This window comes from Carlito syrichta, unplaced genomic scaffold (assembly GCF_000164805.1).
Source record: "Carlito syrichta isolate Samal-C Ts95f unplaced genomic scaffold, Tarsius_syrichta-2.0.1 Scaffold261395, whole genome shotgun sequence".
Taxonomy (NCBI): Eukaryota; Metazoa; Chordata; class Mammalia; order Primates; family Tarsiidae; genus Carlito; species Carlito syrichta.
In genome coordinates, this window is record NW_007205491.1 from 81242 (window position 1) to 107538 (window position 26297).

General features: G+C 54.8%; 1 protein-coding gene across 4 annotated transcripts in view; it reads left to right on the forward strand.

Moving 5' to 3' along the window:
* GDPD5 (glycerophosphodiester phosphodiesterase domain containing 5) overlaps nucleotides 1-26297 on the forward strand; it is a 64254-nt gene that overhangs the window by 8272 nt on the left and 29685 nt on the right. For 2 of the 4 annotated variants that reach the window (XM_008052190.2, XM_008052189.1), the window contains exons 2-3: nucleotides 7184-7360; nucleotides 23435-23538. In XM_008052190.2, coding sequence (XP_008050381.1) covers nucleotides 7244-7360; nucleotides 23435-23538 — 221 coding nt within the window. In that variant the 5' untranslated portion in view covers nucleotides 7184-7243. Of the gene's footprint in view, nucleotides 1-7156; nucleotides 7361-23434; nucleotides 23539-26297 lie in introns of those variants that run through there. The other 2 variants (XM_008052191.1, XM_021709616.1) reach the window with 2 other exon arrangements.

Here is a 26297-nt window from a genome sequence, read left to right on the forward strand (position 1 = left end):
TGAGTGACAGAGTGACACTCCAACTCAAAAAAAAAAAAAAAAAGCTGCCGAAAGCTGGAAACACGTGCACGGCCTCGCGCCAACCAAGGGTTTTAGTTGTAAGCAACAGCAAAAATTCAAGTTCATTTGAGCAGAAGAGTTTCTTGGAGGGGAGTAGAGTGGATTCCAGAATCTGAGGGCTCTGGAGACCCAAACTAGAGTAGGGGTAGGGACCCCAGGGATAGCCAAGGTCCCCAGGCCATTGGCACCTCTGGTGCAGCTGCTGCTGACCTCACGGCACCTCCACAACTAGTGCAGATAATCTTCAGTTGACTTCCAGACCTGGGCACTGAAACAAAAAAAAAAACAGTCTTATTGAGATAAAATTCACATACCAGATAATTTACCTATTTGAAGTACACAATTCAGTTGTTTTTTTAGTATATCCATGGGGTTATGCAACCATCACCACTATCTAGTTCTAGAACTTTTTTTTTTTTTTTTTGAGTTGGATTCTCACTCTGTCGCCCAGACCCGAGTGCAGTGGCCGTTCCCAGCCACCGCAGCCTCGACCTGCTGGGCTCTGGTGATCCTGCCGCCTCAGCCTTCTGAGATGGGTCTCGAACCCACAGGCTCAGGCAATCCACTCACCTCAGCCTCCCAAAGACGTGGGATTACAGGCTGAGCCACCGAGCCCGGCTAGAACTTTTTTTTTTAAGTTGGAGTCTCACTCTATTGGCCAGGCTGGAGTGCAGTGGCAACATCTCAGTTCACCACAGCCTCAACTTCCTGGGTTCAGGCAATCCTTCTGCCTCAGCCTCCTGAGTAGCTGGGACTACAGGCGCACCCCACCATTAGTGCTTGGCTAATTTTTTATTTTTTGTAGGGATGAAGTCTCGCTGTGTTGCCCAGGCTGGTCTTGAACTCCTGGGCTCAAGCAGTCTTCCTGGCTTGGCCTCCCAAAGTGCTAGGATTACAGGCATGAGCCACCACACCTGACCTAGTTCTGGAACATTTTCATCACCCCCAAAAAGCATCTCCATACTCACCAGCAGCCACTGCCCTTTCCTCCCTAGCCCTCCCAGTCCCTGGCACTTACTAATCTATTTTCTGTCCATTCTGGACATTTCTTGGACATGGAGTCATACAACATGTGGCCTTTTGTGGCTGGCCTCTTTTCACTTAGCGTAATGTTCTCACCACTCACTCCTCCTGTAGCAGGTATCAGTGTTTCATTTCTTCTTATTGCACACCTGAGCACTATCATGTGTGACCCCATCCGGCCCCCATCTCTCAGATGAGTAAGGTGAGACTCAGGGAGAGCTTGTGTCCTGTATGAGGTCACATGGCAAGTCATTTGAGGGAGATCAGTGTGGAACCCAGGCACTCCATAATCAGGAAAGAGAGCAGGCCTGGGGCCAGGAGCGGTGCTGTCAGGGGTGGGGGTGGGGAGGCAGTATGACCAGGCAGTCCTGGAAGGGAGAAGGAGCAGGGAAGCGGGGCTGGTACATCGAGGATGTTGGGATGGGAGTAGACCCCAGAGACGCGTGTCCAATCCCAACATCCTGTCTCCATGCCCAGCGGACGCTTACTCCCTCTCAGGCATGCACTCGTGGAAGGCCTTTCCCTGTGCAAACAGGAGGCAGGGGCCGGGAATTCAGGCAGAACACAGGACTTTGGGCTGGGGAGGGGCCTTGGCCACCAAGCTTACAGGTGAGAGCTTTCTCTTGTCCCAGAGCCAGCCACAGCTCTTGGCAGGGGATTTCTCCGGCACTTGACTGGTAGCAGCAGCCCTGGGGGGTGGGCTTGGACAAATCGATCAGTCCCAACTACTGCCATTAGCCCTGGCAGGAGGCAAGGGGTGGTAATGTTGGGGGGAAGGGGCAGCCCTGTCTCTGAGAGCTTGTCCCAGCTGCCCGGCATGTGAGCCACGTCTCTGTTGCAGAGCTTCCAGGCACCTCTCTGAAGCACAGACCAGGAAGTCCCTCATCCTCCTCTTGCTGCCCTGTGCTGGGGACATGGGGTTACCGCAGGCCATCCCATGGGGAGACAGGCCCGTCAACAGTGTTTATACGGTATGCTCAGGGAAGAACGAGGGACACACAGGACAGTGGGAGGCCAGAGAGAATCCTAGCCAAACCTGGGACTCAGGGGAGGCCCCCCAGAGGAGGTGCCATCTGAGTGGAGGCCTAAAGGGTTGGGAGTGGAGGATAGGAGATCAGTAGGGGTCAGGTCCTGGTCACTTGCCTGTTTGACAGTTCACTCTGGCTGCAATTGAGAGTCTGTTGGAGGAATGGGGCTGGCTGCAGGGAGTTCAGAAGTTTCCTGGCCAGGGAAGGGACAAGTCCTGGACCAGGGGAATGGCTGAGGGGGTGGTGAGAAAAGGGCCTTGGGATGCAGGTAGTGAGGAGGCCAGCGTGACCAAGCTGGGTCCGCAGGGCCTGGTGACACCCCTGGAGACAGCCAGGAGCCGCCGGTTATCTGCATCAGAGGCAGAGACTGGGTGGCCTTTGCGGCGCCGGGTAACTGGAGCCGTGGGAGTGGATGGGCTGCCCCAGCCAGGAGAGCACACAGGGTAGAGGGGATGGGCTCGCCTCCCAAAGAAGCCCCTAGTTAAGACCAGGACGGAATCCATCTGGGGAAGAGGAGACGCCAAGAGCCAGGATCAGCTGAGTCCTGGGCCCGGGCATGACGCACACCGTTCTGCTTCCCTTTTTCTAGGTCTGAAGTGGAATTTCCATTCTTGGGTGGGTCATAATGCACAGGGGCCGGGGGAGGGGCGGGCCAAGGATGCATGGCTTCCGTCCCAGTGTCAGGGTGTCCTGGGAGAGGAGTGTGGAGGTGGGGAACTGGCCTGGAGTCCCACTCGCAGAGTGTCCACCTGCTGTGCCTCGGGCATCGCAGTATGGGCCCTCCTGGGACCTTTCTTCCTCCCCCACCCCCAATCATGTGTTCTACAGAAGTCGGGGGAAAGGCTGTTACCCCCTTTCACAGGTTCGGAAACCCAGGAATGGGGAGGAGCCTGAGCGGCCCCAGCCACAGAGCAAGTCAGTGGCCAAGGCAGGATGGGACAAGATGAATCCGGGCTTCTTTCTACATTTCAGCGGCCTCCTCCCTTCCTGGGGAGGTGAGGTAGATGTGGCGACTGACGGGACAGTAGAGACCCCGGTCTAGGTGGTGCACCAGCTAAGATCTGGCTTGTTGGCTGCGGACTCTGGCTTTCCACCCCCTCTGGAAGGCTTTGAATGTGGGAGCACAGACGCAGGCACACCAAGCTCCCCCAGTCCAAGCCAGGCACGATGACACAGGCCTGTAGTCCCAACTGCTCGGGAGGCTAAGATGAGAGGATCACTTGAGTCCGGGGGTTCGAGACCAGCCTGGGCGAGATAACAAAACTTCATCTTTAAGAAAAAGGGGGAGGAGCTCCCCAAATCTTTTAGAGTATAGCAAAGCTGAGAGCACTATCCCGCACCAGCTCCCACCCCAGACTCTCCAACCCCACAGGGGCTAAGCCGAGTGCAGCAGTGTCTCTACCCCATCCTATCCCCCAGTTCTTGGGCAGACCCTGGGTTAGAGAGCCCCCAGCAGCTGCACCATACTCCACATGCCTCCCCAGGGCTCTCGGGACAGAGGCTGCCCCAGACAAGTCCCAGCACGTAGGGGGTTCCTGGTCTTTCGGTATCCCCAGCAGCCTCCTAATGCATCTTCCCCCTCAGACTGGAGGCTGTAGTCTCTGAGCTATGGTGAGCTTAGCATGCGGTGGTGGTGTTGGGGGCGTGGGCAGAGGCCCTGAGTGAGGCCCAGAGATGGAAGAGGTGAGTGGACCTGAAGCCCAGTGTACCCCCATGGCGCAGCCCCTGGGCGCTCAGAAAGCGGCGTCTCTCAGGCCTCAAGCCTGCCTCCGGAAGCATGCTCTGACCCTCCCTGCACCGTGGTCAAGGCCCACAGCCCCATCTCCCTCCATCATCCCTGTACTCACAGTACCACAAGAACCGTTGGAACCCAGCTGGCGCAGGAGTCTACAGATGATCTCCAAAGGGCCAGACAGCAAGTATTTGGGGCTTCACTGGCCATATGGTCTCTGTGGCGACAACTCATTCTGCAGTTATAGTTAAAGCAGCCCTACATGGTACAGAAATGAATGAGTGTGGCCATGTCCAATACAGCTTTATTTATGGCCACTGAAATGTGACTTTCATATAATTTTCAAGTGTCACAAGATTTTTTTTGTTTTGATTTTTTTTTCTCTCCAACCATTTAAGAATGTAAAGATTATTCTTAGCTTTCAGGCTGTACCAAAATAGACAGCAGTTTGGAGATGGCAGGACTGTGGGTTATGGTTTGCCAACCCCTGGGTTAGAGCAAGCACTCTGGAGCCTGACTGCCTGGGTGTGAATTCTGGCTCTGCTGGGTGACCTTGGGTAAGTGGCTAACCCTTTCTGTGCTCCGAATTTCCTATCTGCAAAGTGGAAAATAGCTTGGCAGTTCCTCGAAAGGTGAAACATAGTTACCATATGGCCTAGTTCTACCCCAAAGTATGTACCCAAGAGAAATGAAAGCATACATTTACACACAAACTCATTCATAGAAGCATTGTTCCATGGCAACCAGAGCGGTAACAACCCAATGTCTATCAGCTGATGATTGAATGGATAAATAAAATGTAGTATATCGCTGGATGTGGTGGCTTACACCTGTCATCCCTGCACTTTGGGAGACTGAAGTGAGAGGATTGCATGAGACCAGGGGTTCAAGACCAGCCTGGGCAATCAGCCTGGGCAATATAGTGAGACTTTGTCTCTACAAAAAAAATTAGCTAGCCTTAGTGGCATGTGCCTGTTGCCCCAGCTACCTGGGAGGCTGAGGTGGAAGGATCACCTGAGCCCACGAGGTCAAGGCTGCCGTGAGCCGTGATCATTGTGATCATGCCACTGCACTCCAATCTGGGTGACAGTGAGACTCCAACTCAAACAACAACAACAAAACGTGGTGTATCTGGACAGTGGAATAGTGTTCAGCCGTAAGTAGGAATGAAGTACTGACACATGCTGCAGCTGGAGGGACCTTGGAAACATCATGCTAAGTGAAAGAAGTCAGACACAGAGGCCACACACTGGACGATTCCATTTATGTGAAATGTCTAGAATGGACAAATCCCTAGAGATGGAAAGTAGATTAGTGGTTGCCAGGACAGAGGGGCTGATGGGGGATTGACAGCTCATGAGCATGGGGGGGGTTTGTTGGGATGATGGAAATGCTTTGGAATTAGATGCAAATATACTAAAAATGGAATCCTGTCTATTAAATACTGACTTGTGTACTTTAAAAGGGTGGATTTTATGGCATGTGAATTATATCTCAATTTTTAAAATGAGGCCAGGCTCAGTGGCGCATGTCTGTAATCCCAGCACTTTGGGAGGTCAAAGCAGGAAGATTACTTGAGGCCAGGAGTTCTAGACTAGCCTGGGCAACATAGCAAGACTCCATCTCTATACACAATTAAAAAGGTAACTAAAAAAACAGTAATACTTCCTGGGGTTGCTGTTAGAGTTAATGTGTGGAAAGCACTTGTAGCAGTCATTCCCCTCACTGGTCCTGCAGGGGTCCTGGGAGGACCACCGTGTCTGTCCTATTCACACTGTCTCCAGGGCCTAGAACATATGACTTGGAGTTTCTGGAGTTCCACAGGCCAGGGATCAAGTCCTGATACCTTAGTATGCCATGTGCCTTTGGGCAAATACTTTCTTCTGCTCTGAGCCCAGGTTTCTCATCTGCAAAATGGAATAATAAAAACGACTTCATGGTGTTGTTGAGAATCAGATGATCCCTGGTGCTCAGGGTGTGTGAGGAGCTCCAAGCCCATTGCCACTTGGTCATACCTGACCAAGACTGGTCTGAGGAGGCCAAGCCTCCCCACCCCCCAACAGATATCTCCAGGGCACCAAGCAGGGCTAGGGCAGTTACTCCTGACTGTGACCATTCAACCTTTAAGACACCTCCCTCCCGCTACTATCCCACCTTCTCACAACTCCCCTCTCCCAGGCAGTGTGGGGAGGGGGAGGAGAGGGCTCCCTGTGACTGGAGGAAGAAATGCTTTGGGGCACCAGCACAGATTCCTAGATCAGCCACGCCCAGCTGTGTGACTGCAGGCTACACATTGCCCCTTTCTCTCTCTGAGCCTCAGTGTATTGAACTGTCAAATGGGTTTAGGACACAGTACTTGCCACTTCAGGTGGTTGTGATGATGTAAAGTGTTCACACAGGGCCTGCTATATTTTAAGTACTCAATACATCTCAGCTTTTATGGGAATTTATTTTTAAATGTTTATTTTGAGCCAGGCACAGTGGCTCACGCCTGTAATCCCAGCACTTTGGGAGACGGAGGGGAGAGGACTGCCTGAGCCCACAGGTTTGAGACCAGCCTGACCTCGTCTCTACAGGAAATCAAAAAAATTAGCTGGGCATGGTGGTGTGCGCCTGGAGTTCCAGCTACTTGGAAGGCTGAGACGGGAGGTTTGTCTGAGTCCAGCAGGTCGAAGGTGCGGTGGCCGTGAGTGTGCTACTGCATTCCAGCAGAGAGACTCCAACTAAAAAAAAAAAAATGTTTATTTTGAAAGTTTACTATGTACAAGGCACTATTCTCGTTACTGGGAATATAGCAGAGAATAAAACAGACAGAAATCCTTGCTTTCATGAAATTTACATTATGGTGGGGTAAGCAGACAAGAAACAAAATAAGTAAGTTATATTTAAGAATGTGACTGGGAAAATAAGACTGAGAAAGTGGGAGGGAACGTAGGGAGTTTTGGAAGGGGGTGCAGTTTCACAGAAGGTGATCTGGGATGATTCATTGAGAAAAAGACGTTTGAGCAAAGACCTGAGGAGAGGAGGGGAAAGAAGGAGCCATGTGGGTTTCTATGGGAAGAGCATCCCAGGCAGAGGAAACAGCAGCATGCCAGGCAAGTGTGCAGAACATAGAGGAGGTGAGTGTTGCCAGAGGGGAAAAAGTAGGGAGGATGAGGTCGTGGATGAAAGGCAGGTCCCCGGAGACCTGCAAGGGTGAGCCTCTTGACTCCATGAGAGACCAGGTCCCACTGTGGTACTCTGAGCAGAGCTGAGCCACCCTGACCTAGGTGATGATGACTTTTGCTATGTCGTGCCCGACTCCTCACCCTGCCTCACAGCCATGTGCTTCCTCCTGCAGGACCAGCCAGGGGCCTCCATGGGCGCCTGAGGGCCAGGCGCCAGGGCCGCGGGCACGAGCATGGTGAGACACCAGCCCCTGCAGTACTATGAGCCACAGCTGTGCCTCTCCTGCCTCACGGGTATCTACGGCTGCCGTTGGAAGCGGTACCAGCGCTCCCATGATGACACCACGCCGGTGAGCCACGTTGGGGCAGGGGCAGAGGGACCCAGTGAGCCCCAGCAAGCTTGAGGGGCTGGGACGAGGGAGCTTAGCTCTGTCTCTGCTGTGTGGCTCTGCACAGGTTTCTGGTCCTTCTGGATCTCAGGAATGAGGCCATAGTCCTCCCTGAGTCTCCTTGACCAGGAGGGCAGGGAAAGAGCTCATCCTGCCTTGGACGTAGCCAGGCGTTACCTCTCCTCTGACAGTGTGGGAGCCAGGCTGCTCCAGAGGTCTGGGCAGGGAGGGGTGCTTCAGGAGGAAAAGGTCACCCGAAGGTGAGCAGAAGTTCTCAGCTTCCTGGCAGATCCAGACAGACAGGCAAATAAGAGGAGAGGGTAAGGAGGTGGGTCCGGCCGTCCTGGAGCCTGGGAGCTGGCAGGGCCATGTCCTGGCACCAGGGCCCAGTCACCTGAGCTACAGGCCTGCCAGCGCTGGCAGCAGGTGCCCGACTGGATAAAGAAGGCCTCCTTCAGCGCTGGGCTGCCCAGGCCAGACCTGACTACACTCCTGTCTCCACGGCCCTGTCAGCTGGGGGATCTAGTTTCTTCTCCAAAGGAACCCAATTCCTGTGTGGTGTTTATCTAAAAGCTTTACTGTCTGGAGAACAACTTTCCTCCTCCCTCCTGCTTGTCTGAACAAAGAAACCAGCCTCCAAATTCAGCCAGCCCACACACAGGCTGGCATAGCCAAGCGGGGCATGGTGGAGGTCAGAGACCCAGTGGGCCAGATGTCTGGATGGGAGGTGTCAGGAAGCCTGTCACCCCTGTGCTGGGTGGGATGGAGCACTAGACCAAGTCAGGCGCCTGGACTCATGACCCCCAAGCAGAGACAGAGCTAAGCTCCCTCGACCCCCAAACAGTGAGAAGCAGGAGTCACCAGGGTGGCTACTGGGTCTGATTCATCCCCATGTCCCACTGCCAGCACAGAGCAGCCAGTGTGGCCAAACTGAAGCAAGGGAGAGAAAGGGGCCTGCCCAAGGCCCCACAGAGCAGCCCCAGGCAGTGCCGGGAAGCCCTCTGGGGACCACGTGTTGCAGGGAGTCATACAGGCTGTAGACTCCAGAGGCAAATGGACTGAGGTGTTAAGATTCCTCCTCCACTGGTGGCCTACGGGCCCCCTCACCTGAGACCTGGAGGTGACAGCCCATCCTCTTGAGGAACTGCTAGGCCTATGGCATGGAGTGAAGGGCGTGACTTCAACACCAGCCTGCTGGACTAGCTGTTGAGACAGGTCATCCCAGGCATCCCAGCCTTGGCTTCTCCATCTCTGAAATGGGAGAACGGTTGGGCTCATGACTTGGGAATTCCGTGGCCACTCCGCTTCGCTCCATGTTGCCTTTTCTCCATGGCTATGGGCAGGCAGCAGGCTGGCAGAGGGCCTCCCCTGCCCTGGCTGTCCTGTGTCAGGAAGGTTGGATGCTCAGCCATGTTGGGACCCCGTGTGTTCGGGTTCCTCCCAATAAGCTGTGAGCTATAGATGGACAAACAGAAGCTGGGCAAGAGTGACCGGGCCAAGGTCACATAACCTGTGAGGGCAGGGCCTGGATCTGGACCAGGCTGTATGTGTCCAGCAGCTGCTGGACATGGGCATGGGAATGGGGAGACAGCTGAGCCAGGGGGAAGAGAAGGATGACTGAGCTCCGACACAGATAGCCCCTCGGCCACTGGGCCAGATGCTGGAGGAAGGTGCACCTCCCAGGACGTCTCGTGTCCTCGGTGGGCCCCGGGCTGGCCACTATCGGCCGTGGAATCCAGGAGTGATGGGTCCTGGCTGCGGCCAGCACACGCCCAGGCTGAAAATGGGCCAAAGCTGGTCTCTGACTGACAGGGAGCCAGAGTGGTGGCCCCGCAGGGCCAGGATCTAGGGCCTGGAGGGGCAAGAGGCCACGAGCCAGGCTGGGAGAGGCTTCAGGGCTTTGCAGCAGCTCTGGGTGACAGCGCCTCTGCAGAAAGGACTGAGTTCACCTCAGGTGACCCCAAACGTGCAGCTGAAGATGAGCATCCACCGTGCCCCTCCCCCACCTCCCCACGGTCACTCCCCTCGCTCCTGCCCCCTTCTCCTCCCACTTCTGGGTTCTGGCCTCTGCCCCTCAACCTTTCGCTCTCCCTGTTCCCCTGAGGCAACTGGGTGAGGATGGTGACAGGGGGCCGGGCTCTCCAGCCTGGCACGGCGAAGGAACGGTGATCTGATGTCTCAAAGACAGGGCTGGTGCAGTTGAGGGGCTCACACGTTTGGCTGAACACATAGAGGTCCGCCATGAGTTCTGGAAGCCCCAGGGGGAGGAGAGCTGCTGCCTGGGCTTGGGTGGTAGAGAGGGCTCTCTGGAGGGCCCGGTACCTCTTCTCACTCCCCCTCCCGTCCCCCCGTGGGGATTCTCCCCTGCATCTCCTAACTAGAGGAGCCTGCATTCAACCCTTCTGGGAAACCTGACCTCTCTGGGTCTCATCTGTGAAATGGACTGACAGACAGGTGGGAGAGTCACAGAGGCATTTCCTTCTCATCCTTAGGCTGGCGTAGGAAACCTGAGCATAATGGTAACAGGTAACATTTATTGAGAACCTGCTGAGTGCGAGGAGCAAATGGTTTGCATGATATGCCCCGTTATTTGTTCTAACACTCCCTTGGGGCATGCTGAATCGTGTGCCCATTTTATGGTTGGAGAAATCAAGACTTAGAGCCCTGACACAGGAAGTCCTTCACAGAGTTGCTGCATGAGCCTCAGGAGCCCGGATGCTGAGGATGTGTGTGTTTAAATGGGAGTTTGCCGGAAGGACAAGAAAGAAGGAGGCTTGGCAAGTTTCCTGTTGGGGGAAAAAGAGTACTAAACCAGGAGCACTTGGGACAAGATAGGGTGTCCATCGGTGTATCCCTCGTTATGATCCAGCTCTGCAGAGTGGGGTGGGAGTGGGTGCAGAGATTTGGCCCCCCTCCTCTCCGTCCACACTGGTCTCCCTCCTTCCTGCCCACCAGCCTGACACATTCCCACCTCTTTTAAGCCTTTGCCCACACTGCTGTCTGCCCCCAGGACACATCTTGACAAATAAGAGAGCAGGACACTGAGGACCAGAGAGGTGAAATGGCCTCTTCTCCTGCCCCTAGCACCGAGGAGTAGAGGGGTCCCACAGCAGGAGGCCAGGCTCACTCGACAGCCAGGAAGGGGAAGTGGAGCTTTTTATAACCAGGGATAATTAATTGGCTGTTGTCTGTGACTCATTACTCTAATACTGCCAATTAAAGTCTTGGTAGGATAGAAGACAGTGCAAGGCCCATCCCCGCAGGGTCCCCTGAAGACTGTGTGTCTGTGGAAGGCAGCACAGTGACAGAACTGTGTCAAAACCAGCCTTTCTAGTGTGAGGGATATAGGTCAGATGCCTGGAGGAACTTCCCAGCCAGAGACACTGAAGGAGACAGACTATAATAGTCAACTCCTTGCACTTCTGTAGTACCTCTGCCTTTTGAAGGCTGTTATCATCTTAATTGATCCCCCCTATCTTTTTTCTTTTTTCTTTTGAGTTGGAGTCTCACTCTGTTGCCCAGACTGGAGTGCAGTGGCATGCTCCCAACCACCTCAGCCTCGACCTGCTGGGCTCCGGCAATCCTTCTGCCTCAGCCTTCCAAGTAGCTGGAACTACAGGCGTGCGATACCACGCCCGACTGGTTTTTGATTTATTGTAGAGACGAGGTCTCGCCAAGTTGTCCGGGTGGGTCTCGAACCCGTGGACTCTGGCAATCCACTCGCCTCGGCCTCCCAAAGTGTTGGAATTACAGGCCAAGCCACCGAGCCTGGCCGATCCCCTCTATCTTACAGATAAGAGCTCCAAGAAGAATAAGTGATTGATTGATTCAAGCTGGAAGGCTAAAGCACCCCGCCCCCTGCTCACACCCTCAGGGTTGTCCCCTCTACCCTGACCCACACCAATCTGTCTCAGTTGGGGTGCACTGGTTACTGATTCAATCAACAAACCTGTCCTGCCACGACTCTGGACCCTAGGATCATAGCATATCAGACCAGGTTCCCCCTTCCCTTGAAGGGCTCCCGGGCTGGTGGGGGAGCAAACAAGAATGACACACCCAGACCACCCAGGGTGATCACTGGGGAGGCCCAGGAGACCCAGGGGCGGGGCAAGCTTGCCTGTGCTGGCCCCTGAGAGGGTTAGCCCTGTCTCGCCAGAGCAGGGGGAACTGAGTGTGCAAGAGAGCGTCTTGTGTTTGGGAAATGGAAGTGGCTGAGCCTGGGGTGGCTCAGGTGTGAGAGGGGAAGGGTGTTGCCAGGTGGGCCCGAGCCATGAAGCTGCACTGAAGAGCCAGGCTTCATCCTGGGACGGGAGCCCAAGTCAGGCCCGGGCTGGGTAGCAACCACTGCACTCAGACTGAGGGCCCTTGGGTGGAGGTGGGAGGGCCAGGAGTCAGACGAGAGAGTCAAGGATGGACAAGCTAGGGCAGGGACACCAGGGCCACCTAGAAGATATTGTCAGCAACCCAACTATGGATTGAGATGGAGAGGAAGGCGTCTCTGAGGGGAACTCCCATCATCCTCCGACTCCTAGCCTGGATAGAGTGAGTGAGAGGAAGGTGGTCTCGGTAGAGTCCAGAAATAGCACAATGGGAACTGGAAGTGGGGGTGAGTGGAAAAGACAGATAAGCCTCCCCGACCCCAGCTGCCTCCCTCCTATGGTAGGCTATGATGGGAGACCTCTCCTGTCACCTGGCCATGGCATAAAGACACCTGCTCTGAGGGAATCCATCCCTCCTCTTCTGCCCTTCCCCTCCCCGCCAGCCATGCCCGCCACACCAGTCACACCGAGCTTCTCCCCATTCCCAGATTAGCCTTGGCCTTCATAGCACTGGGCCTTTGCTCTTGCTGTTCCCTCTGTCTGGAATGCTCTTTCTCTCTCTTCTTTGCCTCTTAAGACTCATTGCAAATGTGCCTCTGCCCCTCATATCCACCAAACAAGTCAGCCTTCCTCTCCAACTCTGCCCACTTTTCTCTCCCTCCTTTCCTGTCCCCCGGACTCCCCAGCGTCTTGGCCCATGCATCTCCAGTGGGGCTCTTCTGTGTTCTAGGGCAGGGCCTGGGCCTGCACACTCCAGGACCTGACTCTGAGGTGCTCCTCGGGCAAGGTTTGCTGAGTAGATAACTGGAAGGATGATTGCAGAGGAGGTCACTTAGGAGATGTGCCTGCCCTCCCACTGTCCAGGTGGGGAGCCGGACCCCCAGCGAGCTCATGGAGCTGGCAGGCGTACATGTGTGGACGGGTGTGTGCTGTACTCTCGGGGCTGCCTCCTGTTCCCTGGCTGTGACTGGCAGGGTTTGGGTGCTGACTCAGCTGATGGGACTGCCCAGACCACTCTTGGAGCTGGGATTAGGCTCTGCCTGGGCACACAGGGCAGGAAGGGGAGAGGTTTTCTTTTTTTTTTTTTTGAGTTGGAATCTCACTCTATTGCCCAGACTGGAGTGCAGTGGCCACTCCCGGCCACCACAGCCTTGACCTGCTGGGCTCTGGCGATCCTTCTGCCTCAGCCTTCTAAGTAGCTGGAACTACAGGTGCGCGCTGCCACACCCGGCTAATTTTTTGATTTATTGTAGAGAGGAGGTCTCGCCAAGTTGCCCAGGCGGATCTCGAACCCGCGGGCTCAGGCAATCCATTCACCTCAGCCTCCCAAAGGCGCGGGATTACAGGCTGAGCCACCGAGCCTGGCTAGGGGAGAGGTTTTCAGTGGCCCCCACTTCCTGTCCTATCAGCCATGTGGGTTTGTGTCAGGAAAGTGGGACTAGAAAGAATGGATCCCACTCAGGGTCAGGGCAGGCTTCCTGGAGGAAGCAGCCTTGGAGACAGGCTCCAGGACGTGATTGGAGTCAGCCAGATGCAACTGGGCATTCCTGGCCCAGAGGATTATAGCCTGAATGTTCCCCAGTCTCCCAGGCACTGAGTGTGTGACCTCAGGTCAGACCCAGGCCCTCTCTGTGCCCCAGCTTGCTTGTGGGTTAAATGAAGGCACAAACGCGTCCTGGGAGTCCACTTAGATTACGGATAGCCATGTGCCTCCTGGCTTGCACCAGAAGAGCCCATTGGTCCAGCCCTGGGGAAGGGCACCCTCCTTATAAACTTTCAAAGTGGTGGCTTTCTCTCTTCTGGTGCTTTGAGGGAAAGGGAATCAGCAGGGGTGAGAGAGGAGCCCTCTGAAGTTTATTTTTCCTGCTTCTAAAATTGCAGGGTTGCTATGAGGATAAGAAAATAGGAGATGACATTATTACATCCAAGAGAGGGGAGGGGCCGGCAGAGCCCGGTTTGTTGCAGCACAGGGAGATGAGGATTTATCGCTGCAATAAACCCATGTGTCTCTTGCCTGTGGGAACCCCCACACCCCACCCGGCTCCTTTCAGAATGGCGCTGAGGGCACCTGGCATGGCCACGCCACGCTCCAGGGGAAGCAGCTAAGCCCATGTGGGTGACACTTTGTGAGCACCTTGGGTGTCTGGTGAGGGAGCAAGGATGGGGCAGGAGATGGTGGAGCATAGCAGGGGGCTGTGGCCACCTATACTGTGATCTGGGTAGGGCCCTCTGGGGGGTTCTGGGCTGGTCCTTCCCAAGAGCCCTCAGCTCTTGTCTCCCCAAGGAGCTGATGTAACCCCAGGGATGGGCAGGGAGGGACAGGGTGCCCTAGGCTGGGCCTGATTGCATCCTCCTGCCTAATGAGTCTCTCTGACTGTACCCCGGCAGAAGCTAGGGTGGACAGAGGCCTAATTGCCCAGCTCTCTGTAGCCCGGAAAAATAAATCCAGGCTCTTAGGCTGTCAGGAGCTGGCTGGGGGTGGGGATTCTAATCCCTTTCCCTGCTCAGGTCTAATGCTGCAATCTCTGTCAAAACGCCCTGGGTTGCCCGTCCCCCAAATCTCCCGGATCAGGGCCAGGGTAATCCTGACAGATCCTGCCCATCTCTCCCTTCTGGGAGCACCCCACACCCTGCCCAGGTGATATTTCCTGGGTTTTTCCCGGGCATCAGCACCCCAGTTGGAGCTTGTCAGGGCGGGATAATTGGTGGAGCTGGGGTGTCCGAGATTTGACCTGCAGGTATCAGACTCAGGGATAGGTATCCCTCAGTCTCCCTCCCAGTCCCTGCAGGACTGTGTGCTGAGGGGTTCGGGACCTCAAAGAAGAGCTGGGACTGGGGGCAGGGCTCGGCCAGCACCAGGGGAAAGGGCTGCTTGGGGACAGGCTGGAAAACCAGGAAGTACATCCATACACAGGTGAGAAGTGACGGAAGTGACGTGTGGAGATTACTTCAGGTATCACGGATGAGTAGGAACGGTTCAAGCGACCATTGGGTGAAAGTAAAATTAGATCCCAGCCTCTCATCACACACCAAAATAAATTCCAGATGGATTGGATGTGTTTTTTTTTCTATTTTTGAATGTTCTTCCTATTTAGAAAGCACATATTTGTGGAGAAAATTCAAACAGCTCGGAAAGATGTAAAGTAGAAGCAATTCGAGTCTTCATGCTTTAGAGATAAGACTTTTACACCTCTCTCCGCTCTATATGGAGTTACACAATGGATGTAGGTGGACTGTGGATCACAGACTCAATATAAACAATGAGACCAAGAAGTCATGAGTGTGAATGACTTAAGCCTAGGACCTCGGGCTTCCTTCCTTAGACACAATACCAAAAGCAAAACGTATAAAGGAAAAGAGGGGTGGATTTAACTACGAACATGTAAATTTCTATACAAAAGCCATGATAAAATTAATTCAGATGATACATAAGAAAAAATTACAATTCATAAATGTTAGTACTCCTCCATAGCGAAGGCTTTTTTAAGCCCAGAAGAAAAGCCTCAAAGCAAAGCCTGCCTTACTCTGAGCCTTCGCACCTTCCGCTACCTCCCTGTATCTGGATCAAGGCTCCCCAACCTTGTCCTTCCAGCAAGCCCTTTCCTTCCACTTTGCTGCAGTTGTCTCCTCCTCCAGAAAGCCTTCCAGACCACCCCTTCTAACCCCTGGTAGTGTTAAGGATCTGGGCTCTGAGCTCCTAAGCAGCCCATGCTGGCCCTACTCACCACACACGTTCCCAGGATTGGAGCTGCCTGTTTGCTGCTCAGTCATGGCTCAGGATGGCCTGATTTATCTCCAAGTATTCGAGGCCCAGCAGGGCTGGCCCAGAGAAGGGTTCAATGTATGTGTGTAGAATGACTGAAGAGAATGGTGAGGATGTAGAGGGGAGGTGCTAAGGTTTACCCCACGTGAGGGTACAAGGTGGATGTCCAGATGTCCCATGAATTCTCCATCATTTCCACACTGATTTACTCATGTCCTAATCCTGTGTCCATATTTCCAGACATTCTCCTTCTTTGGACCTCAGTTTCTCCTTTTCTCAATTGGCCCTTTAGAGGATGAGGCGGGATAATCTCTGCGATCTTGTCTGACTCTGAAATCCCAGGGTCCCTGCTCTGACACTGCCAGTGGCTTACAGTGTGACCTCAGGCAAGGCCCTATTTCCTCCTTGGTCGGGCAAGGATAATTATGTGTCCCACCCCTTGTTGCTTTGAGATAGTTGGGGACACTGGAAGTAATCAGGCTTGGGCATGAATTGTAGCTCCACCGTGGTGTTTGTCCTTCGTAACCTTGGGCGAGTCGCTTCCCCTCTTCGAGCCTTGGTTTCCTCTGCTTGGCACAGCTGTGGAGAGGATGAGATGGAGCATGTAAAGAGCCCACCCCAGCTCTGTGATGAGCGCACAGGGGGCTCTGTTCTCCACAGCCAGGGATGTAGCCCGTGATAGGATCGGGCACTGCCATGCCAGGGTCTTCCTCCATTGGCGCCAGCTCCTGGAGCCACAGCCTACAGAGCCAGGCCTGACCTCTGCGTCTGGCTGCCCGTGACACCCACCCAGAGTTAGGGACAGGCAATCAGCCTGGCTGTTCTCAGCAGCTGGAGAAACATGGTGTTGAGCAGGGGGAGGGGAAGGGTCTGATCACTGTCTTCACATAATTAAAGGGCTGTCAGACGCGAAATGATAATTATAGGAACGATCGTGGATTTGGCAACTTGCAGCTTACATCTGTAATCACGTCGGGGCCTGGCAGCCCTCCTGTTAGGTGGTGGTGATGTCATGCCTGCAAATGGAGGAGGAAGCTGAGGCTGGAAGGCCTGGGCAACTGGCCCCCGGCCATGTGGCCAGTGGGGAGAGGGGCTGGGGTTCAAACCCAGCCCTTTATGATTTCCCCCAGTTCCTGCCCATTCGACCCCAATATTTCTTGCCCTTTGCCGGCCTCGTTCTGGGTGGCATCAGAGAACCTGCTGCAGGGAGTCATGAGGAGGCAGACTTCAACACCATCTCCAGGAGAGCAGAAGGGGGACACTGACTCCTACTGCCCGGCCATCAGCCACCACCAGACTCTCTATACGTGCATCCTGGGTGGTCTGTGCAGTGTGCCAATACCGCTGTCCCATTTTCCAGAGCAGGAAGCTGGGGCTCAGAGAAGAACCAGTGACCGTGGCCAGTCTGGGATTCACACCCAGCCCAGCCTCCCCTGTCAGGCTGCTGGCGTTGGAAGGAAGAACTTTGGATCCAGAGGAGGGCCAGGCCCTGCTCCTGGAACCAATGGAGCAGATCAGGGAGGGCTGCCATCCTGGAGGTGCAAACGCAGTCTCTGCCTGGAGGCCAGGCAGGGAGCAGGCACTGAACAAGACAACCTGGCTCGTGGAGCTCTGTGATTCTTGAAGTCTCTGATGTTGTCAGGGCAGGGCTGGCAGCTTCTGCTCAGATGCTGTCCGCACCCCGGAGTTCAGATGCCAGGTTCTGTGTAGGGACCCAGAAAGGTGTTCCCTGCCCTCCAGGGTCCCCATAGTGGGAGGGCAGCTGTGTGCATCCTGGCCTGGCCCTGCAGTCTAGGGCAGTCAGGGGCTGGCAGTGCGAGGCAAGAGGGAGCAGGAGGGCTCGTGGCTGTAGTTGTGCTCCATGACTATGTGAGCGCCGCTGCTAATAAGCTCATTCTGCACATTCTTCACTGAACACAGAGGGCTCTGGGGTTGGAGAGACAGGACAGAGACAGGGAAGGGTGAAGAGAAGACGTGACCCTTAGCAGGAGACAGAGAGGAGAGGGCACAACCTGCCAGGAAATCGGCCTACTGTTGTCCAGGCTTCAGTGGAGAATTTATCTTGCTGGGGAGCCTGGGGCAGGGGTGGGAGGTTGGGCTGAATGCCCGAGTCCCCTGGGCAGGGCTCTGGGCTTCTCCATCACAGCCACCCTAATCTCATTCTGGGGCAGGAAGGCAGCATCCCACCCCGTCACAGCTGGGCCCATCTCCTGTCCCGCTGGTCTCTTCCCATCTGGTCCTCCTTGGACAGCCTCCAGCACAATCCTTTTGGGGCCCGCTGCAGCCCTGGAGGCAGCTGCTCCCTCAGCCCTACCCAGCTCAGCCTGTGTCCTGCTCCCTGAGGACAGGACTGGGGCTTGCGTGATGGCTGTGTCCACTGGTAGCCCTGAAGCTTCCTGCATGACACTGTCTCCAGTCCACACCTCCTTCTGTTCCTCATATCTCCCAGCACCGCCTTGTACCTTGATGTGGCGCTGGACCCAGGGGACACAGATAGCTCAGGACATGGAGCCCACAGCCCAGTAAGTCATCCCTCATTATGCACCTACTGTCTGCCACTTAGAGCCCTTCGGCTCATTTAACAGCATCCTTTTGAGGTAGCGGGGTTGTTAGTCCCATTTTCCAAAGCTCAGAGGGGTGAAATGATCTGCCCAGGTGACGGAGCCAGCTCTTCGAGCTCATGCTCTCCAGCTCCACAGAGTAGAACTGGATTGAGAGTCAAGTTGGCAGGTACCAAGAGTCGTGCAGGGAAGGGAGGCCTTTGAGGGCTGAACAGATGGAAAGGCTTTCTGAGGGGCAGGAGGACTGGCCTCAGGGTCAGAGAGACAAGGGAGGCAACCACAGGGGCCACACTGGTCACCAAGGGCAAGGGCAGATTTTGAGCAGAGCTGTCCAGCACTGGCTCCCAAGGAGGCCTGTGGAAGACTGCCTCCTGCAGGACACTGGTTCAAATCCCATCCCCACTTCTCCCCCATGTGGTGACCCACTGAATGATCTCCACTCACTGGTGTTGAGGCTTTGTGTAGATTAGCAAAAGGTGCCCCTTCCCTAGGACACTCAACCTCATGTGCTAGAAACCATCATCAAGGTGCACATTTATGGTTGCCACGGTGTGAGTGGCACTTCTTAGGGGGTGGGCACCTGTTTGCCCAGCTGAACATGGGGGTCCTTCTCTGAGCCTCAGTGTGACAGGATAGATGGCCCTAAAGAAACAACCCCTGGCATTGTGCAGACCATGAGAAACTGACAGGCAAGCCCTCTCTTTGTGGCTGTGGCGTCAGGCAGGGATCATGCCCGGTTTCTTTGCCGGGAGCATCTGGACTGGCTGACTAATGGGTGGGCGCAGGCCTTTCTCTGCTGAAATGCACCCAACAAGGACCATTAGTGCCGCTCAGAGCGTCTTTATCAGAGGAGCAGCCCCGCCGGCCACTTCCTCCGCCACTTCCCCGCCTTCCCCTTCCCTTTTTTCCAGCCCTGCCATTCAGTGCTTTCCTCTGATTGTTCTCAGAGTTGACCCCCCCACTGCCTCACTCCCCTCACCCCTTGGGGCCTCTTCATCTTCATCTATGGCTCCCTGTGGCCTCGCCTGCCAGTCCCAGAGCTTTCATCCCCAGGTCATCCCAACCCCAGCTCGTGCCCCATTCTGATCACGGGGTTCCTGGTTCCTCCATGCCTGGGAGTCTCACCCACCTGCCGGCTCTAGGATCAGCTGGCTCCCAGGGGTGGGGGCTGCAGCCCCTCATTTTTGCCCTGTCCCGTTCTGCCCCACTGAAAGGAAATAGCCCTTGGTGCACAGCACCCTGGCTGCCATGGCCCTCCTGACACCTGTGGTCTTACTGGTCACCTGCCAGCATTGCCCCTGCGTCCTGTGTCACACCTTACCAAGGACATCTTCCCAGCACCTGTGCAGAATCTCCACCCTCTCTGCCTGCAGACTAATTGCCCGGTACAGGACTTACCCCAGGTCAAGGCTCACCCCTCATCTGGAGCCCCTCTCAGAGCCCTGCCTACTGGTCAGAAGCGCACATGCCTTGCCCTCATGGAGGCAGAGCCATCTCTGTGGATAGATGACCACCCAGCACTGTGGCTTGGGGTCCAGAGAAGACGAAGCTCCTCTGTAGGACAGGTGCTGAGCCCCAGTAAACTCTCTCCTGGGTGGGTGCACTCATGCAGGGTCTGAGAAAGGGTGTTTCTTCACCCACCATTTCAGTATTGAGTCTCCCTTAAGTCCCTAGCCACCTGGAGTATGAAGACCACCCAGGTCTCAAGGTGCTCTTGTATAGAGAGACCAACATATACAGAGACAATTCTGGAATGATAAGGTCGGTGCCATTGGTGAGATGGCTGGCAAGGGTTCTAGGAGCTCTGAGAAGCCAGAGTCTATCCCAGGAGACAGGGCAGCCCTTGCGGGGAGGGCACTCTGGAAGGAGCAGGGGTTTGCCTGACAGATCAGAGATGGGTTGCTTTCTGGATGGAGGATGTGGCTGTGTGAAGGTGGGGGTTGGGGGCCTGAGAGAACCTTCGGGAGAGCTGAAGTAATTCTGTGCACGTGCATAAAGCGCATATGTGGGAGCCACGGGCACAGAGGCCAGCCTGGGCCAGATAGGGTGGGCCTTGATGTCTGCTGGGAAGCTCAAGCCAGTGAGACTCTTGAGCTGGAGCATGACGTGATCAGAAGGGAGTCAGTCGGGGGACACGGCCCACCCTTTGGGAGACCCAGATGTTTAAGTTGGCCCAGGGACTCACCAGCTGTCCTCTGCAGGAAACAAGGGCTGTGGTGAGCCGATAAGAATCTGAGGTGGCAGGAGGGATTCTTAGAAGGACTAGGCCTGAGTGCTGGGCCAGCCAGGGTGGGGGTGCTGAGAGAAGGCGCCGGTTCAGATGTGGCGGCATGGGACTGCTGCATGGCTCCCGCCACGGGGAGCAGGATTAAGCCACCACCCTTCTCTCTCCCGTAGAAGTCCTGAGGAGACAGGGCTCAGCTACTTTGAGAGGACACAGGGCCTGCCCTGCTGCTAACCAGAGCTTCTCCATTCACGAGCAGTGGCCCAGAGCTGGGGCTTGTGCCACTCTGTGTCCAGCTGGGGCAGACACAAGTGGCCTACTCTCTGAGAAACTGTTCCCTTCCCACCCCTGAGCCTAGGAAAGACTGGGCTTCCAGATGTTATCACTTTTGCATCTTTGTTTATGTTCAGAGCAGGACTCAGCAAGGCAGCCTGGCTCTACATGTGACAGTGAGTGGTGGCTGCCCACCCCAGCACCAGTCACCCAATTTGAGGGACCCACCAAGCACAGGCCCTCCTCCTGTGATGGTGACTTCACAGACTGCAGATCGTGGGGCGAGGCATGGAGTGGGTGCCCTGTGGGTACCGAGTCACGAATCAGCAGATCTTTCCTGCGTGCTGGAGGGAGGCAGGGGAGGCACAGACTCGCCGTTAGAGTACCAAGGGCTCGCTGGTCATTGTTCTGAGCGCTTGGCTTGTATTATCTCATTTAATTCTCCATCCGCCCCATGGCATAAGTACTATTATTGTCCTCCTTTCATCAAGGAGGAAACTGGGTCAGAGAGGTTGAGTAAATTTCCCAAGGTTATAGAGCTGGTAAGTGGTGTAGGAATTTGTGGTTCCCAAACACTTTCCTCTTTTTTTTTTTTTTTTTTTTTTTTGAGTTAGAGTTTCACTCTGTCGCCCAGGCTGGAGTGCAATGGCACACTCACAATCAACGCAGCCTCGACCAGCTGGGCTCAGATGATCCTTCCACCTCAGCCTTCCAAGTAGCTGTAACTACAGGCAGGTGCCACCACACCTGGCTAATTTTTTAATTTATTTATTGTAGAGATGAGGTCTCACCAAGTTGCCCAGGCTGGTCTTGAACCTGCAGGCTCAGGCAATCCTCTCACCTCAGCCTCCCAAAGTGCTGGGATTATAGGTGTGAGCCACCATACCTGGCCCCTCTTCTCTTCTTGCATGTTCTTGCCTGCAGGCTTAAAGTACTGATGGAGTGGAGGTAGGCTCTGTCCCCGTCCCTGCAGAGCCCACAGTTGTCTGGGGGACACAGTATGAGTTTAAGGACAGAGGGATGCCAATATGGGAGCACAGAGGAGGACGTGAGGGTGACAAGGCGGAGTCCGAGAAGGCTTCACAGAGGAGGTGATATTCAACCTGACTTGAAAGGTGAATGGGAATGTTGGAGGACAAGCCCAGGGACAGTGGCCCTTCCATGTTGAGGGAACTGGTTGAAGGAGTTGAAGCGGGAGGGGTCAGGGGGCCGCACCCAGAAGGACCCCTCTGCTTGGCTGAGCAGTGGGGAGCCATGAAGAGAGCAAACTGGGGTGGGCTAGAAATGAAGCTCTGGCCAGGCGTGGTAGATCCCGCCTATAATTCCGGCATTTGGGAGGCCGAGGCAGGAGGATTGCTTGAGCACAGGTGTTCGAGACCAGCCTGGATGACATTGCAAGACCTTGCTTCTACAAAAAAAAATTTATTTTTATTTTTATTTTTGAGTTGGAGTCTCACTCTATCACCCAGGCTGGAATGCAGTGGCACACTCATGGCCACCACAGCCTCCACCTACTGGACTCAGGCAATCCTTCCACCTCAGCCTTCCAAGTAGCGGGAACCATAGGCATGTGCCACCATGCCCGGCTGATTTTTTAATTTATTATAGAGATGAGATCTTGCCATGTTGCTTGGGCTGGTCTCAAACCCCTGAGATCAGGTAATCCTCTCGTCTCATCCTCCCAAAGTGCTGGAATTACAGACATGAGCCACCGCACATGGTCTAAAAAATTTTTTTTAAGTAGCCGAGTGTGGTGGTATGTACCTCTAGTCCCACCTACTCAGGAGACTTAGGAGGGAGGATGGCTTGAGCCCAGGAGGTCCAGGCTGCGGTAAGCTATGATCATGCCATTTCACTCCAGCCTGGGTAACAGAGCAAGACCCCAACTCAAAAAGAAAATAGAAACATAGCTCTGGGCTTGCTGTCATGTGCAGGAGACATCAGGACAGCAGGGAGTGCAGAGGTGGTATGTGTCCAAGGCTTCCAGCCCTCAAAGGGTATGTGGTCTTGATTCTCTCTCACACTGGTCCTCCTCAAGGGTTGTTGACTTGTTCTGATGACCTCAGCAGCTTCCCAGGATGCAGGATATTCCAAGCTTGTTGTGCTTCCAAGATAAGGCGGTGGATAAAAGCAGGGATAAACCCAAGGGCCCAGGCGGAAGCGCCTGCAGACCTCTGGACTGGCCCCTCAGGAAGCACCAGTGCGGTGTCAGTGTCCCCACCTCCCTGCCCCAACCCGGCTGGAGACACAGGGGACCTGACCCAACACTGAGGGAGAGGCTGGCGCCCAGCGGCGGTGACAGAACATCGCACTTCTTCAAGTCCACGGACCAGGACACCTGTCCTTAATCTTCCACTAACTTAACTGTGTGGCTTGGGCAAGTCGCTTGGCCTCCCTGGGCTTCAGTGTTTTTTTTTGGTGGAAAAGAACAATTCCACTTTGTAGACATGTGTGAGGATGGAACGAGTGAGGGAGGTGACTTCACAGACTGCAGAGCAGTATGCCAGTGTGAAGGCTTTAGGACGGATGCGACCTTTGCTTCTGGGGGCCATCACCAGAATGGGGAGACCGGCACACGCTAAAAGGACCTCAGGCTGCAGCAAAAAGCACACCACTCTGGGACGGACCCTGACTTGCTCCAGTCCCCCCACTGCTCACCCCCTCTATAGACCGGAAATCCAAGGCCTAGAGAGACCAAGGCCTCTGCAGAGGAGGTAGCCCAAGAGGGCTGTGTGACGTAGGACAGGTCACTTCTCCTGGAGCCTCAGTTCCTACCAGTGCAGAGGGCAGTGATTCCTGCCTGGCAGTTTGGCTGTGAGAGCATGGGAGAGGAGAACCTTCTGGTGGGAGGTGGCCTGGGGCTTCACTTAACCATCCCCTCCTCTGCTCTTGCAGTGGGAACGCCTCTGGTTCCTGCTCCTCACCTTCACCTTCGGCCTCACACTTACCTGGCTCTACTTCTGGTGGGAAGTCCATAATGACTATGATGAATTCAACTGGTGAGTAGGGCAGTGGGCAGGGAGGAGGGACGCGCCACCTGGGCCCAAGGTATTGGGTGGCGGGGACCTGGCGGCTCGGGCTTGAGCCTCTCTCCAGTTGGCCCTTCAAGTTCCGTCACCGGTTCTCTGTGTGGCCTTGGACGGCCCCTGTCCTGCCTACTTCCAGGGCTTTGATGAGGAGGCTGGTATGAGATGGTGGGTGGGAAGTGGGGGCTGGCAAGAAAGATGAAGAGACAAAGAGAGATCCATGCCCTTAGGGAAAGCTTCCTGGAGGAGGAGACATGGGAACTTGATCTTGAAGGATGGCTGGGATTGGAACCCGGGAGCTTCAGCCACTGGTCTCCTTGGAGATCCATTGGTGTACGCCCTGCCTGCACCTCTGGTCTCCTGAAGTGGGGCGGAGCCTAAAAGGACAGAGGCTTGGCGGGAGCTGAAGCTGCTGGGGAAAACAGGGTACTCCTTCCTGGTGCTGCTGTCATGGAAAGTAGGAATATGAGTCTGGGGCAGGGCTCAGCATGGGCCTGGGGCCTCTGCTCACCCCCTCCATAGATAAGAAATCCAAGGCCCAGAGAGACCAAAGCTTCTGCCAAGGAGGTAGCCGTAGACCCCAGGCCTCCCAACTCCTGTGGCTGGACCCTGGACAGGCTGACAGTTGCTGTGATTCTGGGACAGTCCACGGTCCTTTGTGGGCATCTCAGGTCCACAGGCAGGGCTGCCTGAGGCAGGTACAGGGGACACATGTGCCTTCCTCATGCTCCCTTCGTTGCCTGCCTTTTGTTAGACAGTAGAAGGCCATGGGAGGAGGGAAGGGATCCTGGGCTCCATTGATGAGTGTGGAAACTGAGGTCCAAGGTCACCCAGCTGGTTGGGGACAGGGTTGGGGCCAGCCTCCTCGCTCCCCTCCCAGTGCTGTTCCTTCCTGTTGATGAGATGTTCAGGTCACTGTGACTGTGAGCGAGTCTCCGGTGCTCTTTGAGTCTCTCCTGTGAAATGAACTGTGACCTCATCAGGTCTCTCTGAGGACGAAACGAGATGATGGATGTGAGAGGGCTCAGGTGCCCCCTGCATGTGAGAGCTGCCTCCCAGGATCCCAGAGCTCCAGCTGGAAGGCAGCATTGACACTAGAATTGGAGGTTTCCAGGATCTGGGTATTGGAGGGCTGTGGTCTAGGGTTCGGAGATGATCCCGAGACTCCGTTCCTGGAGTCTGCACAGGGTAGGACTGTGCCTCTGTCATTAATGAGCACATGAGGGACACGCCGACATCCTGCCCTGCCCCGTGGCAGCTCAGCAAGATGAGTCGGAACCCCGGCAAGTCCCAGAGGTGGCCGCTGGCCTTTATTAAATGCCTTAGATCAATTATTCATCTTTGCAGGTGTCCAAAGTGCGGACAGTATCAAGAGTAAATGGGAGCATCTGCTGTTGGCCCTTGGCTGCAGACCTGAACAGTTCTGCTGCTGGAGGTTCATCGGGTCTTCTCCCATGGAGTACAGATGGGGAAACTGAGGCCCAGAGAGGCCACAGGACCAGACAGTGCCAAAAACTTGTATTGAAGACAGTCTGAGGAGACCCAGACTCAGAGAGTCAAATAGACTTCCCAAAGTCACACAGCAAGATGCAGGCAGATCTGGGATGAGGACTCGAGCCTGACTGACTATATGATGCCCATAAGCCACCCTCTCTGCCCAGAGTGAACTCCCTGTCACTGGGAGATTCAAGCAGAGGATGGATGCTACAAGGGAAGGCCTCCTGGGACTTGGGGATGTCTGGACACTTGCAGCTCCTTCAGCCTGACCCCTCAGTTTCTTGGAGGCAGTGCTGGGGTTCAGGACGTGCTGGCCCAGCCCTGATGGTCTCAAGAGTCTGTGGGGACAGAATCATGTAGTCAGAGGACATAGTGATCAGTACTGGACAGGAAGAGCCGTCTGGGCTGTGGCTGTCCTGGGGGATTCCCTGCCAAAAGTGGTCACACTCGAGAGACAAATGGGACCAGAACATCTTTCAGTACTTACCAGGAGCAAGTCCCGCCTCTCTTTAGCCTCCGTTTCTCAACTGTAGGGTGATCTTCCAGGCCGTCGATTTTGCCCTATATTCTGAGGGCTAGGGCCAGGGAGGAGTGTCAGGAAGGGTGGATGTACCATGGAGTCCTCTTGGTGTCTCCTGCCAGCCCCCTGCCTTAGATGGCAACAGGTGGAAACTGCCTGGCACAGGCTCAGATTCTCTAATGGACTTAAGCAAGTTGCTGCCTCTTTTAAGCCTCAGTTTTCCCAGTTGCACAAGGAGGATGTGGGTGTTTCAGTTTTTCTGGAGAGCAACCGATTAGTATATATCCGGTGCCTTAAAAAGTTCATTTCCGCCAGGCACAGTGGCATGTGTCTGCAATCTCAGATACTTGGGAGGCTGAGGCGGGAGGACTGAGGTCAGGAGTTCAAGTTCAGCCTGAGCAGTAGAGTGAGACCCCATTTTTAAAAAAACAGTTTATTCCCCTTGATCCTATCATTCTATTTGTAGCAATCTATCCTCAGGAAATAATTAAAAATACAGAAAGATGTGGACAAAATCTTCATTTTTATGGTAATTTATAATAGCAAGTAACTGGAAGCTCTTTAATGCCATTAGTAGGAAGCTGGCTACATATGGTACTTGAATTCAATGGAAGACCATGTGGCTGTTTAAAATAATCTCATTTCCTATTTGTACAGGCATGAGTAAATGCTTGTGTGGAGAAGAGGGTTTATTGAGTGCTTACAATTGTCTCTC